Source organism: Protopterus annectens, chromosome 3.part0 (genome assembly GCF_019279795.1).
Source record: "Protopterus annectens isolate FY-2018-M chromosome 3.part0, PAN1.0, whole genome shotgun sequence".
Classification (NCBI taxonomy): Eukaryota; Metazoa; Chordata; order Ceratodontiformes; family Protopteridae; genus Protopterus; species Protopterus annectens.
In genome coordinates, this window is record NC_056731.1 from 118,661,000 (window position 1) to 118,682,046 (window position 21,047).

A 21,047-nucleotide genomic window follows, 5' to 3' on the forward strand; every position below is an offset into this window, starting at 1 on the left:
TGGTTTCACTCATTTCATTAATGCCTCAACACTGACTACACAAGTACACATATAATTGAATAAACTTCTGTGAATCTTAACCAACTGCAAAGGAAAACGCACCTGCACATTTCCAACATAAAAACACAGTAGCACCTCCTGATGTGGAGGTTTGCCCCATACCCATTTACTTATACAAGATAACTCCATGATCACATACCCAAATTGGCAGACAGATCTAAGGTTTGACACTAGCACTAATCAACTAACAGTAACTTCAAAGGGTTATGAATCATGCCTGTTAAAAATAACTAATTGATAACCTGCCTGAAACTGCACACACATTAACAATACATATATAGATATACATATAACTATATATAGATATATTTTATGTGTATTATATATTTATATTTAAAGTTCTTGCCTAAGTGTCATGTTTTTATCATTCAGTCACGTATTTAGCCACTCTGTGGGTAGTAACGCTAGCTTTTTTTGCAGTACCAATGTTACTATAAGCAGAAAGGATGCCTGAGCCTTGCTAATAGCAAAGAACTTTGGAAAGGCATTTATTTTATTACACAAAATAAGAATGTGATAAGATTATTGCCACCTCAATTTTCATATCAGCAGATGTATCTTTGGTATTCAAAGTTAATTCAAACAGGGACTGGAGAAGTCTTAAAAAATGTATTAGAATTAATAATGCACTAAAAGGACCTAGTACCTTCTCCAAGCTAGAAAATTTGCTTTCTGACTGTAGTGCTACTTAAAACAACCACCAAAGCTGTATGAGAAAGAAAATGCATTGTGTAACCATAGGAATTATGAATATTTTCTTGGCAAATCTACACATACAAACACACACTAATTCATGCAGTCTGCATTTTACCACAGTAAAATATGTTAGTTGTCATCTGGTTACTGCTGAGAAGGAAGAGAATGAAGTAAATAACATTTACGTTTTTACAGTTAGCAAGCATGAGATATAATAAGGGACAGGAGTCTGAAGTCACACTTCTTGTCTGCACTTGAGACCATCCACCAAGGGTACAGCAGTTTTCAGTTATGCAACGTGAGAAAGAAGTTTTTAGTCATGATAACACTGTAGAAAAAGGCTATGTCTGGAAATGATAAAGCTCTGACAGCACTGTAGGCTGAAGGTCTTTGTACACTAGAATATTACTTAACAGAATTTAAATGTCAAAGTACTTGAGTATGTAACTGTCGGGGTGGCATGCAGACTGCTAAGTTACAGATGTACATAGTTGGAGATGTAATTATACATCTAAAGACAATCAGTGGAACATTTGTAAGTTGTTCTACCCTGTGTTACTACTATATTCTCTATTCCTTTTTCACTATCTACTTATTTAGTCTTTTTATAGAGAGGATTGAATGCACCTCATGGGAACATAAGCTTAGAGTGTTAGATGGGGATTGAATGCCTTCTGGGGATTGTGTGCCTCTCTTGTGAACATGACCTTATAGTAATAGGTGGAGATTGAGTGCCCTCCTGGGAACATGACTTCATGGTGATAGTTGGGGATAAATCCACCCTTGGCAAACTGTTCTGAGAAGAGGACAGACACAGTGGCTTATTAAATTTATTAAGCATTTTTTTATAATAAGAAGGGCTTGAGGTTAGCAGAAGTAAATGCAAACTGTTTGTGACTATTCTTACATATATAGGCCATGTTTTTGCTATATACAGTTAATCAGTAACAACGAAATTCGATCAGAATCCATTCCAAAACTTTAAATCTCTCAAAGGCACCAGTAATACTGAAGAAACAGTTAAGTTTGCAGACATATGACTCAAACGCTCAATATAAACCTTGCAAATTATTGTAGATATATTTTTTTACCAAATTAGCTTCAATACTGCAATAAGGATTTAATCAAGAATGATTTGGATGTCTTCGCTAACAGAGAAGTTAGTGTAAAGAAATGCATCTGTGAAGAGATACTAGGAATGTCACACCCTACCTCTCACCCAGCGTTCAAATTCCCAGCAAAGACAAAGACGTAAACCATCAGTCACACAGATAAAACAGGTGTTTTTAAAGAGGAACACCCTTAAAAACCTTTATTTTAAAATTAAAATACTTTTAAAATACTTTTTTTAAATTAAAATATAATGAATTTCTGCAAGTGTTGCACCTGCTCCTCACTCTTGGGGCAATGTATCTTGGGCTTTCTTCTTGGTAATATGTTCTCTAATTGCATTTACCAGTCTGGCAGCATATGATTAGTGGAAATTGTTAATATAATAGTTTTCATGTCAGTTAAAAGTAAACTGTAGCAGCTTGGTCTGTATGCCACTTAAAAGTAAAGTGTAGCAGATTTCCATGTCTGAATACAAATCAGGATCACATGGCAGTGACTAGTCCCATGTGATGAAGTGTATAGATGTGAAGACCGATTGTTGTGGTAAATACATATTTATCATTTTTCTACAAGAGAGAACTCTTGGACTTTGATAAACATGCTCTCTATCCATTTATACAAAAATATGTCAATGTTCTTAACACAGTTGGTTATTAATACAGCATTATACTGTAGTATCATTAAAATTTGGAAAATAAATCATTAAATGAAAAGTTGACGTTCCATTCTTTTTTGACAGAATATAATAAGACTGAAGATGGCTGGGTAATATACAATGGGTCTGACTACTATTTTGGTAAAAAAAATGTCCCTATGGAGGATGCCCGAGCCTTTTGTAAAAAGAATTTTGGAGATCTTGTTGTGATTGATGGTGAAAGTGAAAGGCGCTTTTTGTGGAGACAGGTAAGAAGAAGCCAAAGAATGCTGTAAATGTATAATGTATAGAGAGCAAATGTTCATGCCCACTAATATTATATTTGTGCATATCTGCAAACACCCCAGAATGGGTTGGCAGTCATCAGCTTCCTTAAATCTTCTATGTTTTGTATTATTTTTGTTAATTATGGATTTCTCAAATATACATTCCAAAAGTATTTCCATTTCTCATGTAGACACTATGGTTATGCTCATCAGATGAAAAAATGCCACCATATTGATGGGTGCCAGTCCTGTTTGAAATACACTAGTGATTGACACTGTTGTGTGACTACCAGTTTCTTGTTTGAGAAGATCAAAGTTGTGGTATCCTGGAGATTTCCCCTTTTGCCATGAGGCACAGACCTCACAGTTGGAATATTTAAGTAGCAGGGTATAGAAGGTGCGGGGGGGGGGTTCTTGTTTTTGAAATTGGTGGGCAAGCTGTTCCAGGAAGCAGGTGCTGGTTTATAAAATGCTTTCTCCATTATAGCTAATGTATATGATAGTCTAGAAAGAATTGTAACTTTTTGACTTTTTAGCAAGTCGTGTGATGAGGTATAAGTGTGTTTTAATGATATGTCATGACCTTCATACAGTTTATTCATTAGGTTATTAGGTAGAAAGGTAACCCTGTCTCTAATAGGCACCCAGCCTGCATTTTTAATTGTAATAAAATGATGCTCTGTATTAGTTGCTTGATTAATGAATTGTAATATTATGTTTTCAGCAATTTGGTATACATATCAACATTTAGTTCTTTTTAATGCTTATTATTAATATTAATATTTTAAATATGATGCAGACTTTAGTTTATTTAAGGTAGGAAGAATGTTTCTTCCATTGAGCACTAACTAATGAATGCAGTCATTTATGAGGAACCAGTGAATAATCTAGCTTAGCTGGATCTGTTTTGTATGTGTAACCTTTTTACCCTTTGGTTTGGATGGCATTGATTTGGATGTTAGAGAAAGAAACGATCATTTTCATGTATCTTATGAATCTCCATCATAGGAGGTTTAAGGTATTACACAGTGAAGACTCTAGCTTGGCTGGGGCTTTCTTGCAGTTTTTCCTAAATGGCTTGCCTGTGTGGTCTTTTTACCCTTTGGTTTGGTAGTTATGTAGGGTATTTTACACTTACCCTCTTGTTTATGGACATCAGACTTAATTATAAGCTGTATACTTCCAAAGTATGGCCAAACTGATGAAATAAAAAAAAGAAAAAAAAAAAAAAAACACAGTGAACAATGGTATGTCTACAGCTATTAGGAATTGACTTTGTTGGCCTGAAGCCACTAGTAAAGACTTAAAAAAAGTAAAATGCCATAGGCATGCTGAAGCTATTTAGCTGAAATACTGGTATATCCTTAATGGATTATTTGCATATATCCCATGGGCCTCCACTACAGGAAGTTTAAGGTATTACACAATGCATACTCTATCATGGGTGGTTTCTTCTTGTAGTTCTATTTAAATGGTTTTCCTGTGTGACTTTTTTTTTTACTCTTTGTTTTGGAACTAATGTTTACCTTTGCTCAGAAACTCTACCCTCTACAGTACCTTCTCTTTAAAAAGTTTTTTGAGGGATCATATGCTCATAGGTGTGTACAAGACTAATGGCCCTGGAGCCTTTCCAAGCCTAGCCCATAGGATTACCCTGGCATCGTGCCACCCAACCTTAGTTCCTAGTGCCTCTGTTGAGTAGAGCCACTGGAGTGATGCCAGGGGTGAATTTTCTACTTCCTATCCACTCATCAAGATTTCTCTTGAAGAGGGCTAGTGAGGTGCTCTGTTTGACATGTATGGGAAGTCTATTCCATAGCAAGGGCAGTCTCTGAATTATGAACCTGTCCCTCCAGCATGTTCTTTTGATTGTGGTAATGAGATTGAGGTCTCTGGCGCATGTGGTGTGGAGGGATTGGGATTTCTTTAGATGCAGCATTTCTAACATAGCTGGGTCAAACATGGTTTTGTAAGTCAAGTAGAGATTGCCTCTAAGTAGGCAATATGAGACAGAGAACAGATGGAGTTTTTTGAGTCTGTCCATATAGGACAAGTATAAACTCGAAAACCAAAAACAAACCACCATACTAAAAGCACAATAAAAAATAAATTGCACAAATTGGCTCAAAAATGGTACTTTAACTTTTTTATTATTTAAAAGTAACAACTGGTAAGTGCTTTAATTCACAAAGAACTTCATCAGACCTAGTTCATATAGTTTTTGGCAGTTTGTGTCAAGCATTCTATATAGGGAGGACTGTGCATAGTTTTTGTTATAGAATTTATGAGCATCTAAGAGCGGTTGAAAAAATGGATAGAACCAATGCCTTAGCAAGGCATGTGGCATTGTTACATAACAATCTTAAAGTTGATTTAATTTTCAGTGATAGATCAAGTTTCAAATTATGAGACAAGATGGGATGCCGAAGATGACTTAAACTGGAAGGAATACTGTTTCCAAGTAAGACTTAATACAGTTTCAGATCCAGGTATGAAAGACAGAGGGAATTTTAAAGTTGTTTTAAACAGGAAAGGGTTAAAGCATTGATATTTCTGCATCATGTGATTAATTTAATGGCTTATAAAAAACATGATTTTTTTTTACAACTAGGTCGGATGAAGTTTTTTGTGAATGAAAGCCAATATACTAGCTGACCCAACTGAAATACTTAAAGACCTCAGACTACTGGGTAGGTCTTTAACATTAAAAATGATGTTTGAGGGCAGTGCCCTTTCTGAAATTAATGCATTTAGAAAACCAAGTACTTTTATTCCAGCATCGCACCTCACGGTACAAGTTTTCATTGACTTATGTGAGGCACAGTTTTTTGATTAATTCAGAAAGGCACTAAACATAACTTCTGTAATATGACACAAGATGATTTTGCTGCATTTAATGAGTTAAAAGAGATGCAGTCAATAGAGGTTAGACCCGCTGATAAAGGTGGTAGCACAGTAGTGTTAGACAAAGATCTGTATGTAGAACAGATGAAGAAACTACATAATGGAGAAAGTTTCATTTTTAGTTTTTGATTTATTAATGACAGGTCTAATTAATGAAGATCTTTTTAGGTATTTTAATGTTGACCATCCATTAATTCCAACTATTTACGGCCTCCCAAAGCTCCACAACGATTTAGTCTGTCCACCCATGTGGCCCATAGTCTCTGAAAGGGGTGGTGTATGGAGCCGTTATCCATCTTTATTGAGAAAACCTTACATCCCTTGCTAAAAGACTGTGACACCATATTGAAGGACATTAAATGTTTCTTAGAAAGACTATATGCTAGGTGTGCTAACATTGTAGATGAATTTATGTTTGTTACGCTTGACATTGATTCTTTGTTTACAGTCATTCCTAATGACTGGGGTGTGGAAAACATTAGGGCTTTTCTGAATGAGAAAAAGTGTTTTTCAGATGATAAAGTGAAACTCATCTGTTCATCTCTCTTGACACAGTACTGAAGAATAATGTTTGTGTTTTTGAAAGAAGGTTTTTTCTGCAGAAAGTTGGCATGGCTATGGGCACTGCCTGTGCCAGTAGCTACGCCAATCTGGCTTTAGTACAATGGGAAACTACAAATGTCTTGCATAATAATGCTTCTTATGAACATATTCTTTGATATGTTCGATTTGTGGATGATTTGTTTTTATTATGGCATGGCACCTTGGATGAACTGAAGGCTTTTATTGCTTACTTGCATACCACCACTGGATTCTTTAGATTTACTTATAATTATTAATTTGATGATATTAAATTTTAGATGTCAAACTTAACAAAGCTGATTTGAGAAACGGATCCATGAGTGTATATATTAAACGCACTAGAGGAAATATTTCTTTACCTAAGAACAGCATACACCCCAGGCATGTTACATGAAATGTACTAAAAGGTCAGGTTTATCAATTGATAAGGTTGCACAACAATGATTTAAATTTACAATTGGCTTTAGGATCCCTTAAGCAAGATTTTTTAAGTAGGGGATATAAAGAAGCTGAAATTGATTTATGTATATCTGATGCTTGGAATGAGAGGGCAGGTAGATGTAAGCCTTATTTTACAGAGAGAGTGACTACCACCAGGACCAACACTTCTGCATTGAACACTGACACTTTCAGGATTTCCCAGCAATACTCCAGCGACATTAACAGCTACTGTGATATTATTAAATGAAACTGGGGTATACTACATACTACAGATGGGTTAAAAGGAGCTATTGGTGAAACACCACACTTCTCATTTAGGAACAACAGATCTTTTAGGAAACATCTTTATTATAACACTCAACAGCATATAACTGGTGTTGAATCCAGTATATTGGGTATGTTCTTATGCAGGAGATGTTCAGTTTGTAAATACATTCATTCTGCACAGGTTTATGCTCATCCTATTTTAGAGTTTAGAATAGAACTGGACTTTTATGTTGATTGCAGATCAATGAATATAGTTTATTTTGCTTTCTGCCATGTGTGTCATGCTTTTTAGATAGGAAAGACGAACAGATGTTTAAAAGACAGGATACTTGAGCACTACAGAGACATCAAGAATAAGAAAGATACAAATGCCTTAGCACAACATGTTATGCATCATGGTCCTGAACACACTTTTAGGTTTATGGTTTTACAGGTTCTAGACATTAGTATGAGCGGCGGTGACTTGGCTAATCGGACAGAAGGGACAGAACAGAAATGGATTTTGCTTTTTAATGCTGAGAAACTACCAGGCTTAAATGGGGCTTTCACATTAAAGCCTTTTCTGAACACACCCTTTGAAAAATTGAGTGTGGATGTTGTTTATACAGACATAAACAGGAAGTTTATAATGTGTTATGACATATGTATTTTTTATGTATATTTTTATATATTATTTTATTTAATACATATCCTATGGGCTATTTTAGATATTTCTACTTATTTTTTTATATATGTTGAACTAATGTCCCTTTAAAGGTTGATTAATTGGTTTTAATAGTGGATTGGTTGCTGCTATATATAAATGTTGGTTGTATTTTAGCTAGTTTGTCTGATGAAGTGATAAGCAAATTGCAAAAGCGCTTACCTGTATTTTTTTTTGCTAAATAAATTGTATTTTGCCTTCAGCCTTGCAGGCTCAGTACCTTGTTTATTTTATTATTACACTTGTTTTAGATACCATGCCATATCCTGTGACATTTTTATTTTTTAATATTGGCAATATCTTTTGGCTCGGTATAGGAGGTACCATTGTATTAGCTCAGAGCAAATCTCGGTATTGCCGTGGAAATTCTTTGCATAATTATAGAAGGCCTTTTGGTTGTCTTTACTGTTTGCTGCAATTCTGTTTTCATGGCTAACTTTAGAGGATTTTATGAGGGATCTCAACTTTTTGTTGTGGCAAATAAGGGAGTTTTTCCAGTCTTGGGACTTCACCTTATTCCAAATCAGTTTCCTCCTTGTGTTGTAGAGTTTGTTTATGGCAGGGGACCACCAGATTGGCTTCCTTTTTTTGGATGAGAGCATCTTGGTTCTATTTGGTATGGCAAGATCCATGCATTTGTGTACTTGTTTGTCCAGTGCATTGGTGTATGATTTGGCGGTCATGCAACTATTCTCCATTTGCATGGGTGCCGTGAAGTTAGCCACCTCTGTTTTTAGGAGCCCAAAGTTAGCTTCGGACAAGTTTTTCATGGTGGTTACCTTTGGGGGGGGTGGATTTCCAAGGTGATTAGTTTGTGGTCAGATCTAACCAGGGAGGAGTTGACTATTGGTATAGAGCAATGGTCACCCATGTTAGTAATAACCAGGTCAAGGATGTTGCTACCTCTAGTGGGGGTAAGAACAAGCTGGTCCAGGGCATTGGAATTAATGAATTCCAGGAAATGTTGGGCAAGTACATTGGCACATGAGTAGTTTTCCCAATGAATGGAGGGGTAGTTGAAGTTGCCCAGTATGAGAGTGTTAGGTTGGACCCTAATATCCTCCAGGGTTCTTAGAAATGTGGAGTGTGAGTCTTGGGACATGGTTAGGGGCCTATAACAAGCTATGACCTGAATTGTTGTTTTACCCAATGTTAGCTGCACCTGAAGTATCTCTGATGTGTTATGTTGGGCTACCAGTCTGGAGCTGTACACATCTTTCATGAATATGGAAACACCACCGCCTTTGGAGCTTCAGTCCAAGTTCTGGGGATGAAAGGTGTGGAATGAGTTATAGCCTGGTAGTGCAGGGGTGCTTTCAGCTGCCTTGAACCAGGTCTCTGTTACAGCAAAAATGTTGATGTTCTACATTTTAAGGAGTGCTTCAAGCGAGTGCATTTTGAGATTTAGACTTCAAGTGTTGAGCAGCATGACCCTCAGATTGCATTTGTTTGTAGCTGTTGCAGTGGTAATTTGGTCTTTGGAATGCTGCCTAAAAAAGGCACTATAGGGTTGGCAAAAGCCATGGCCAGTATCCGGAAGCCCAGGGGTGACAGATGTAGGCCATCTCTGGCAAAGCATCGAGGTCTGTCAGTCATGTCATCCCAGGCAGACAGACACTGGTTCCCCTTAGAATGACTCCAGAAACTTAGCCAATTGTTAAAATCAATCATTTTCTGCTTGTACTGTGGTATCATTCTGGGTGATGGTAGGATGCTACTCAGAGCTAGGGCCATACCCGCCTGGGCTAAATAATCCGAGAACTCCTCCATGTCTCATTTCATGTAGTCAAGGGAGGTATGTCTCAGGTCATTCACACCCACATAAACAATGACAGAGTCATATTTGTACCTGTTTTTGAGGGAACTGAGTGCATGCGTTATGTGGCAGATCCTGGCACCTAACAACTGACTGTTACTTTCTCCTTATTCAACCTAGTGAGACATCAGTGTTCCTCACTATTGAGTCACCTATGACAAGAGTGCTGGGCATGCTGTTTTGCTTTAGGGGCTTTGGTTGAGTGACACACTGTTTAGGAGAGTTGTGTCTCGTGATTAGTGTTGTGGTGGAAGAGTGCATTTCTGCCTTGGATGTCTTTGCTGTTTGGTTAGATTTTTATTGAGAGCCTCTGTGAAGGTGAGTGTGTGGTCTGTGTTTTTATGTGAAGGCAATACTGGTGTGTGTTCTGGAGGCTGTGTGTTCCATGTGCGGTGGTGACCTTCTCCTCTTGTCCAGCTATTCCGGTCTTGGCTGAAGAGTGCATGGCTTCTAATTTGGATATATAAGTGCATCTCTTGCAAGTCTGAGTGTTGGGAGGTAAGGGGAGAGGGTTGTCGGTGTACATGAGGCAGTTGCTAAATTGCCTCAGGATACCCAAGTTCACCAGGTTAATAGGAGAAAGTACAAGGAACTGACCTTTAGACATGCCTGGAGGGGTGGGCATTAATAATAAGTACTGGAGCTGTTTCCTTAAAAAACCCACGGTGGTGGTGCTGCAGTAGCGTTGTCGCCTCACAGTAAGACGCTGTCCGGTTCGATTCTCAGCTAGAGCGTCTTCTGCATGGAGACATGCGTGAATGGGCGTACCTTCGTTGAAGGTTGTGCATCAGGCCTGGCAAGCCGGTACGTAAAAATCAACTGCCAATCATTAGCGGACTGGAGTTCCTCTGTGGCGACCCCTAACCGGGAAAAGCCGAAAGACACAAACAAACTGGAGCTGTTTCCTTGTAGAACATTTAGTGCTGTTAGCACTTTTGTGTGCAACAATAATTGCTACAGGAAGTCTGGTAAACTGCTGGACAAATAAGCTAGTAAAAATGCAGGAGAGGAGAGAACTAACAGATCTAAGGGAAAATTGAAGAGCAGACTTTGGTACCTTTTAGAATCTTATAAACAGTCCTGGATACAGCAAATCTTTATCTGGACCAGACTAGTTACGAGAAAGGTGGGAAACAAGCGCAAATGCGGGCTTTTAAAACAGAAAGTTGAAAGAGATGGAAAAACTGCACAAACTGCCAAGGAGACAATCATTGAAACAAGGCATGGGAAAGCAGGGTTCTAAACCTAAGTAGGGCTTTTGAGGAGGGTTGGTGTTTGGCATAATGGTTAAGGTATTTACCTTACAGACACAAGCTGTAGGGGTTAATTCCCACCTTTGTGATGCATGGCTAGGCTTAAAAAGGCCCCGTGGGGTTGTTAGCCTAGCAATCATCCATAAATCTATATTATGTGAATTATTAGCATATTATTAGGAGCACTCAATAAGATTATCTACCATTCTTTACCGCTGCTGAAATGCATGCCAGGTTTTGGCTTAGCTTCCAGTAAGCCAGGGAGAATAAGTTTAGGTATCATAATCCTTCTTCATGCAGTATGCCAGTAAAATGAAATAATTTCTGTTGCACAACATTATTTGGGTTGATATGTCTTGCAAATCTCTGTGATTATATTAATACTCCACTTATTGTAAAGGTTCTTATTTATAACCACAATACACCTTTGGAGTGAATTTTCCATAAAAGTGTGACAATTTGGTAAGGTGGGGTTAAATTTGGTTTCCTCAGTTGGTTGATGGATACAGGCTTGACCGGACCTGGTTTTGAAAAGTTCTAATAAATATTAAAATTAGTTTTAGGACAATAGGTCCATCATTGTTTAAATGGAAAAATTTTTGTTATGATAAGGGTCCATATGGTGTGTTTCCAATAATAATAAAAAAAATTTTTAAATAAAATTTTTTTTCAAATAAGCATTTAGGGCCATATCGGAATATCCTAATTGGTTGGTGGTTTAATCTTGTAGGACCAAATATGGATCTAAATGATATTTTGAAGGGGTTATCAGCTGATATGGATAATTTAGAGGCATTTGGCCTTGACAATGGTCAGGGGTCTATACAGGACAATACTAACATCAACACTCAAGATAGATGTGGGTCTGTTTTTACCAGGTTAAACAGACAAATGAAAGTTCTTTGAAGTAATATTTGGCATTTAAAGCTGTTAAAAGCATATAAAGTTAAAGACATCACACCCAGGGGGCTTAGGATTAGGTTACAGCCACTAGTGGCTAATATTGACAGCCAACTAACAGAGGAATGGGCCACAGCCCAACATCAAGCGTCCATGTTGTTTGTGGACTGTCTTTCTAAGTACTATATAAGAAATATTGAAACAATGACTATAGATATACAAAACATTTGCTTAGAAGCGGAAACTTTTTCTAATGAAGATTTTTACCCACGTCATTTGTCAGATCTAGCTAGGGATTTAAATATCATGGAAGAGCAATTAAAAAAGAAGAAAATGAATAAGTTCCAAAGGGATGTAACCGATTATGGGAAGGGTAGGCCATTTATTACACAAAAAAATGTTAGGTTTAATGAAGGAGTTAATAAAACACCAAAGAGTAGAAAGAGGCCTAGATCCATATTAAAGAGAAATGAACCCACAAATAGTGTTACAACGGATGATGATTATTCCTCCACAACAGATTTTGAAACTTCCTCTTGCCAAGTGTCCCCAGTGGCGAAAAAGAAACAGGCCACCCCTTTAGGGCCCATAAGCGCAGGGCAGGAAGAAAACATAAGACCAAATACAGGCCCGACCAATCTTCAGGTGCTTTTGAAACAAATGATTGCACAGTAAACAATGTTTTGAACATCTCCTCATATGCACTTATGGAGGCACAAGTTAAAGTGTTAAATAAAGGGCTCAATTTTATACCCACATCTCTAGTACCTGAGTATTTATTAACAGAGGATGTTAACAATTTTTGTAGGACACTCAATTTAAAAATCTTTTTTTCAGACTCCACAGACTCTCAAAGATCTATTGGTTTCCGTTTTGGTAAATCTAATTTTGCCCCTCCTGTGGACAAACATGTGGCGATTTTTAAGAAGTGTGTTATGAAAGATTTACACTTCTCTAATCAGGTTGTAACAACTAACAATAACCTTAACCAACAAGAAAGAATTGCCCTTTCACAATTGAAAGCCAATAAGGATATTGTCATCAGTATGGCGGACAAGGGGGGGTGGCATTGTTGTGATGGATTATTCGAAATATAGGGAAGAAGCATGTCAACAACTGTCCAAATCAGAATTTTATATACATATGGCTATTGATCCGACCCCCAAATTTAAAACAGAAATTGATGTTTTTTTGGATCAGGCGGTGGAGGGGGGTATAATTTCATTACAAACGGCCAGACAGTTGAAGGTTAAGGAGCCCATGCCACAGTTTTTATATTTGATCCCTAAAATACACAAAGATTTGAATAATCCTCCAGGTCGCCCAATTGTTTCAGGTAGGGGGTCCTTAACGGAACCAATATCAGCTTTTCTTACTGAACACCTTAAGCCTTTATTGAGTCAAGTGAGATCAAGGCTTAAGGATACTACTGAATTTCTGAATATTGTTAATGAATCACAATTGGAGGAAGGTTGGCTATTATGTACCATGGATGTTTCAGCCCTATATACCAGCATACCCCACAAAGCGGGGGTTAAGGCAGTCTCTTATTGGTTGGATAAGGCCAATTTATACACTCCGGAGTTCAATAGTTTTTTAACCAGATTAACTGAAATGGTCCTACAAAAAAACATCTTTTATTTTGAGGGGGACTCATATTGACAAATCAAAGGGACAGCTATGGGGGCATCTTTTGCCCCCATATATGCAGATTTGTTTATGGGTTATTTCGAATTACAATTTATATACGATGTAGGCAACAACATCTATATGGAGAAACTGGATATTTGGTGCAGATTTCTTGACGACTGCTGGTTGGTGTGGCGGGGAAAGAAGGAAGAGTTATTTGAGTGTGTGGATTATCTCAACAATAATCCCTATGATATACAGTTTACAGCTAATATTGGGTACCAGGAAATGGTGTTTTTGGATGTAGTGGTGCAAAGACTATCTGATCATACTTTGGGCACAACCATCCATAGGAAATTTCCTCAATATAACACTCTATTGCATGCCCAAAGCTCTCATCCCCGCCACATTATTAGAAATATCCCAAAATCACAATTCTGGCGCCTTAAAAGGATTTGTTCAACAGAAAGTGAATACTTTAAACACACGGAGGACTTGAAATCCAGATTCAGGGCCAGGGGATATAATATGCAACATCTTAACAGGACTGTTGAACTGGCAGGACAGAAAACCAGAACTGAATTATTAGAGTATAGACACCAATTTATAAATGACAGTAACAAGGACCAACAACCAATTAGACTGGTAACTACCTATGGGAGTAACACATCTCACTTTAGGGACATTATAAATACACACTGGGATATTTTAAAATCCAACCCTATTTTGGATAGGGTTCTCCCAGATAAATGTGCCTTTTCGTATAGGAGGGGGAGGTCTATACAATCACAGTTGACACATTATAAGAGATTCAACCCACCCTCGTTTATACAGACTACACTTTCTGGTGAGCCATTAGTGGGATGTTATCCATGTGGACATTGTGGGGCCTGTCAGCATATTAATAAAACTAAAGAATTCAGTAGTAAAAACACCCCTAAGGTTTTCGATATTAACATCTTCGGAAATTGTGGATCAGATTGGGTCATTTATTTGGCCCTTTGTCATTGTTCGGCATTTTATGTAGGACAGACTTCTCGACCCTTAAGGATTAGGATTAGTGAACATTTAAGTGCCATTAGGAACAGACGGGTCACAAGTGCCCTATACAAACACACTAAACAGCATAAAGAAGCAAGCTTTAAGTTTTTGATTATTGACAAGATTCAATTACCAAGAAAATTAAAAATGGGATGGCATGCTAAGTTGAACAATATGGAGAGCAAATGGATTACCCAATTGGGGGCATTTTTCAAACCTGGGCTAAATGAATATGAGGTACATGATGATACTTTTGGTTTATAATTTTATAATTTTAATTGATGGGTCAGTACATATACATATTATTAATGGTTTGTAATTAACCAATGCAAATAATATGTATGAGCCACAAAAACCAAATTAACATATGGTTTGATATGGATGTCAGTGTGGAGGAACTATTAGTAATAATTGAGAGTATGGTTTTCATTTTTACTTTTATTTTTATTTTTATTTTTTCTTATTTCATTTTCCTTTAAGTGTGTTTCTTTATATATATTTTCATTTCTGTGTAATGGTGCCTTTAAATCACATTTGATGAATGAACCAATGGTTGGACTATACCAATTTTGAACAAGGTATTTAAGGGGTCTCAAAAAGGGAAGCTGGTTAACAGATTTGTATTTAATGTAGAAATTTTGACATTGAGAAAGGCTTTTTATGCCGAAACCGGTCTGTATGTCTTAGTTTTTTAGGTAGTTTTTTTGCTACCTAATAAAAGTTATTTATTACATCTCTTCTGCCTGGAGTGCTGGTCCGTTTGGTTTTAGCTTCCAGTAAGCCAGGGAGAATAAGTTTAGGTATCATAATCCTTCTTCATGCAGTATGCCAGTAAAATGAAATAATTTCTGTTGCACAACATTATTTGGGTTGATATGTCTTGCAAATCTATGTGATTATATTAATACTCCAAACTCAAGATGTGGTCTCACCAAAGAGACAAAAGACTTACAATAAAACCCCATGGAATAAACTGCCTCTGTCCCTAAGAATTATATCTAATACTAACTGCTTTAGAAATCCTTAAAACACTACCTACTTAACAATTGGACTTGCACATGCTATGACCCAACATAAAACACCCTTCTAGGCCTCCATCCCTACCAAGACTGCTTCTCTTAACTCTTTACTCAACTTTGCTTTTGCACATACTTATCTTCTCTTTGTGAAATACTAAAATCCATCTCATAATATTAAATGAGCGCCCACATCTAAAGTTTTGCCTCAGATTTATGTCACATTACATTCCTGTTTGTGCTGTAGTTTATGCTACATAACTAATTGTTATTAACTGTAATGTATTGCCTGTATCACACGATTGTTTAGTTGTACCTATATAACTAATACTGCTGGAACTTTTTTCCCTGGGTCTCTGCTAAAAAAGGGCTTCTGCCCTGTCAGACTATCCCGGTCAACATAAATAAATAAATACATTTTTGTGAAGCTTATTGATTATAAAAGATTTGTAAAGTTGTACTTGTTTTCACTGCACTTATTTATTGATATATGCATGTTTTCTATGTGTGTGTCTGTTTATTAAGGGCTTATATAATTCTCATCCATATTTATGCCAGTTCAGGTAACAATTTTGCATTTTTCCTTGCATGTAGTCAGTTGTTAACATGTTCGTATTCAAATTAAGGGGATAAGACCTGGGAGACAAGGAGCAATGGTATCATACTATGTGCCTGGGGTTAGACCCTCAGTCTTAATGTGGATCCCATCCATCCTGCAAGGTAATCATAGGTTATGTCACTCTGACAGTGGGGCTCAGTGAACATGAACCCAACAAATCTTGCTGCAGTTCTTCTAGTCTCCATTAGAGCTGCTGCTTCTGTAGCTTGCTTAATGAATGGATGTTTTCAGCAACTGTCCACATGGGGTAATAGCCTGAGTTTATGTATGAGAAAACATGTCCTTTTAGTTACGGAATTTCATTATCACATTGTCTGTATAATACACAGGGTGATGATGTCCTTCACGTTGAAATATTCATCGTTAAATCTATGCAGACTGCAGCCTCCATGATACTTTCACCTTCTATACTATACAGGCAGTGTGGCCAATGGGCTTCCATAAATAATAGAGATACATTTTCTAGATCATAAACTTGGCCAGTACACATTCCCAAACATCTTGGATTACTATACAAATTCAGATTAACAACTTTGGCACTAGTTTTAAATTCTACTGAACACTCTACGCAACCTGCTGTCAAATTTAAGATTTTTCATCTAATGAATTAGCCATTTTATGAATACAATTACAACCACAAGAACAACTTAATAAAGTAATTATTATAATACATGCCAATAGTGTCAGTAGGATAGTTTACCCTGGATATTATGAATATTAACAAAAAAGGTGGTCAGAGTGCTGTGTTTTCCCTTTTGAAATACATGCCATAACAAAAATTCTATCCTGACTGAGACCCCTACCAGCAGCATCCTTTTACAGTCTTCATTGCTTTTTATCCCCAGAAATAAATCCTTAGCTTCACCCCCATGCTATCTGTCTAATTGTACAGATAAGGCCATGATTCGTCTGGATCCCTTTCAAGTGCTAACGCAGTTTTCAGAGACTCTTGCTGTGTGCCATAATGGGCACACTGCATTGTCAGCACAGTCTTAAAGTGCTGTTCAGAAGACAATATGGGCTCATTAGTTTTAAATTTTTAGTCCCTTCAAGTTCATGATTAACACTGATACCAACAGGAAACTGTCTGTTTCTTGAGCATTTATCATATCCATGTAGGCTATTACATACATACATATGTTAAGCTGTATGACATAGTTCTTAAAAATGAATCTGTATCTACAATTATCCCAAATGGTATGTACTAATTTATCACTACAACCACTAACTTACCAAGCATTTATTCTTCTTACATAAGTAAAGATCTTGCTTTCTTATGTGATACACGCTTAAGCAAGATCTCCTGATCAAGTCTCTTGGGTGGATATATTTTCTTCCTTAATTCCATGTTATCTATTCAAATATGTTATTTTATCTGAATTATTCACAAATCTGTTCAGACAGTACCATCTTTTTCTGTAAATATACAGGGACACCGTTTTTCAAAACAGGTTTTACAAAAATAGGGTTTTATCAAGAGTCATTCAGGAATAACATTGAGACCAATAATGCAATCTTTTTCCTAATGTTTTGCTTGCCTTTTGAAAAAAGTGATTTGTACAGATCCACACCACATTCATTATTTCAAACTCACCATGTAAATGATGGCAAGATCACTTAAAACACATGGGGTATCTTATGTAATATTTACCAACGCAAAATAATGTAAAACTCAAAAGATTATGTACTCTTTATTTTATTAAGTAGTTACCAATACATGTGTTGCAACATAAGAATTGTAGTCATTATATTTTATTGCTCTATGTTATGTCAGGCATGTTGAAGCCCATGGGTATCATAACCATAGTGTGAATCATACTTCTCAACGTCTTTCTCATGAACTGTGGATAATGCAAAAAATGTTCAGGGGATAAAACCCCACAATCAGTGACAGCATTTAAATAATATTGTCATGGTCCATTTCAATAAATACACCATGCCATGAACTTTGATGACCTTTATTAAACTTCAATAAACATAACTTTATTGAACAATATTTGAATTTACTGATCACAGCATAAACATCCATATAAACATTTACTAGGGCACCATGACCTCGCTCACCCTACCAAATAAGCAGCGTCCTCATCTCCGCTTGCTTATTTTTACTTATGAAGCAGTGTCCTCACCTCCGCTGGCTTACTTACTTATCAAGCAGTGTCCTCACCTCTGCTCGCTTACTTACTTATCAAGCAGTGTCCTCACCTCTGCTCGCTTACTTACTTACTTATCAAGCAGTGTCCTCACCTCTGCTCGCTTACTTACTTACTTATCAAGCAGTGTCCTCACCTCTGCTCGCTTACTTACTTACTTATCAAGCAGTGTCCTCACCTCTGCTCGCTTACTTACTTACTTATCAAGCAGTGTCCTCACCTCTGCTCGCTTACTTACTTACTTATCAAGCAGTGTCCCATCACTCGGTTTCATTCCCAACTCATTGAGTTAAACATCCAACATCAGAGGGGGAAAAGAAGAGGGACAACCTGCCTCTCTTGTCTGCCTCAACACCAAACCTATAAAATAATCACAAAATCCCCAATGTTCCTTAGAAAGGGAGGGAGAGTGGGTAGCAAGTTCATGCCAAAAACTGATCCCTTACCCAGTTACACTCACACAAAACCAGTTAAGCCACTCCTTGTACATACCTCATTTCCTCCCAAACCTCCTACCTTCACACCCCCTAACCTTCCATTACTATCTTAAATCCCATAGCTATTCCTACCTGACCCTTCCCTGATGATGTCCTTGCAGAAATTGGTTTGTTCCCAAACCTCATTTGTCCCGGTACCCTTCAGTAAATACATCATACCAAAGTGCCTTCAATGACGTTTATTAAACTTCCATAAACATAACTTTATTGAACAATATTTTAATTTATTGATCACAGCATGAACATCCACATAACCATTTACTAGGGCAGTGTAACCCTACTCAGTCTACCAAATAAGCAGCATCCTCACCACTGCTCACTTACTTTTACTTATCAAGCAGCGTTATCACCTCCGCTCGCTTACTTTTACTTGTCAAGCAGAGTCCCATCGCTCACTTTCATTCCCAGCTCATTGAATTAAACATCCAAAACCAAAAGGGGAACAGAAGATGGACAGCCTGGATAGCTCTCAACCTTCCATCACCAAAATGAGGAACACTAACCCTCATAATGTGGAACAAATGGGCAACATGTGGAACACATACTAACACCTTACTAACAACTTCATCTAGGAAGGTCAAAGGATAGTTAAAGTATGCTGGTTTTACTTACAAAAAATATCATTTAATGAATTAACATGATTCATTTCTATTTACCATGGCTATTAGTTTAAACATTCCTAACACAGAATGTGTGTCAGGCCCTTTCAGTAAGGAATGTTGAGGGACATGAACATTTTAAGAACCAAAATGAGGTACGCTCCTCATAATGAGGTACACTTGAGAGGTATGACAGCCTGTTCCTCTTCTCCACCAACCAGCCTGAGACAGGCTGCCCCCCCTATTCACTCCAAAACCATCATCATAGCCTCCAAACAAACCTAAGTGTACACTAAAAAGGTTCAAACCAAAATCATTTAGGTGTACTCCATCTTCTCTGAACCCAAAAGGATCCCTGTCATAGCCATCCCAATGCCCTATCATATAGCCACCCAAAGCAGCCAGTTGCCTAAGCAGCCTAACATTAACAAACCAATGACCTCTATCCACAGCCAAAATAACAGCGGCACTACCTCCGACCACAAAATACACATAAGTGGGTATAACCTCTTAAAATAAAACAGATCCTCACTTATCCTAACTACCAACTGTGGCTTTAGAATTATGCCCAGATCATTATCTGCCAAATGTTCTACCAGGATGCAAAAGAGCTCAATGCCATCCGAAACAGTGCAGACCCATTTAAGGCCATCCTTCCTAACTGCAATCCCCTTTTGCCACCCAATCAACATAAGCATGACGAAAATGAAATTTATTTTCCTAGAAAATGTATTTTAGCCAGTCACCATCCCCAGTTATTTACTATAGAACAAGAAAGCACTTTATGACCAACAAGCCACCATCCTAATGACTTCTTAGAAAATTAACTTAATAGTAAGCCCATCACCGTACCCAATTATCTGCTATAGGACAAGAAAGCACTTGATGACCAATAACCAACCATCTTAATGACTTCAGTCAATATGCTGTCCCTCTCTAAATCCAATACCATTCCAATGCACAAAGAATGAATGAAAAGCTCTGCCCTGAAACACCAGCACACTGAAATGCTCTCCTCATCAAATCCCAAACAGATTAAACATCATCATTCATTCCCACCCTTCCCAATACTAGCTGCTTGCCCTTTCCAACTGTTATGTTTTAGATCTACCCATGCAAATATTCTTCATCATATGACCACCAACCAAAATTCTGTAAAGTCACACAACCCTGCCATCCGTGCAACTATACTAATTGCAACTAAATCCACCTTGTCCGACTGAACTGCCATACCTTGTTCCACAGCATAAACCCAATATTTCAATCCTTCCCACCAAACTTATTCCTCCTCAAGCAGCTGCAACACACAACTTAACAAAATCTTGCAATGCCCTACTAAACACCTTCCTATTAAAAGCTGTCCAGGAAACCTGTACCACACATCTGATCATCATTCCAATCCAACGTGACACCTTGCCTAGCAACACTAGGAGCTTGTGCAACTGTCCTATTGTCCAAATGAAAATTAACCCTTTTCCCCACAACTTCTCCTGCTAGACCTTTGATACCAGCAAAATTGAACTAACTCCAAATAGTAACATCCCTCCTCCAAACATCCTTCTGTACTGCTGGCCAGTGAGCCAAAAAACATTCTTCCCAAAATATGTCCCCATCCTAATACTTTCTGCTACATCTGAAAACAATTGCAAATCCCCTTGAACAACCCAATCTGCTGACCAAAATGCCATACCATAGCCCAGAAAGCTCCATGACATCCTTAATCCTCCCTTGTCCTTGGATTGCACCCATCAAATATTTTTCTTTCAAATGTGCTACCTCCACATCCTGGCTTGCATTCACTTGCATTCTCAGAAAACAATGCCTTGCTTGGACCTTC

General features: G+C 37.5%; 1 protein-coding gene across 1 annotated transcript in view; it reads left to right on the forward strand.

The window, feature by feature from the left end:
• Positions 1-21,047, forward strand: part of LOC122796777 (macrophage mannose receptor 1-like) — a 1,798,323-nt gene that overhangs the window by 1,041,879 nt on the left and 735,397 nt on the right. The window contains exon 17 of the mRNA XM_044065505.1: positions 2,609-2,772. Within this exon, the coding sequence (XP_043921440.1) occupies positions 2,609-2,772 (164 nt within the window). The remainder of the gene's footprint in view (positions 1-2,608; positions 2,773-21,047) is intronic.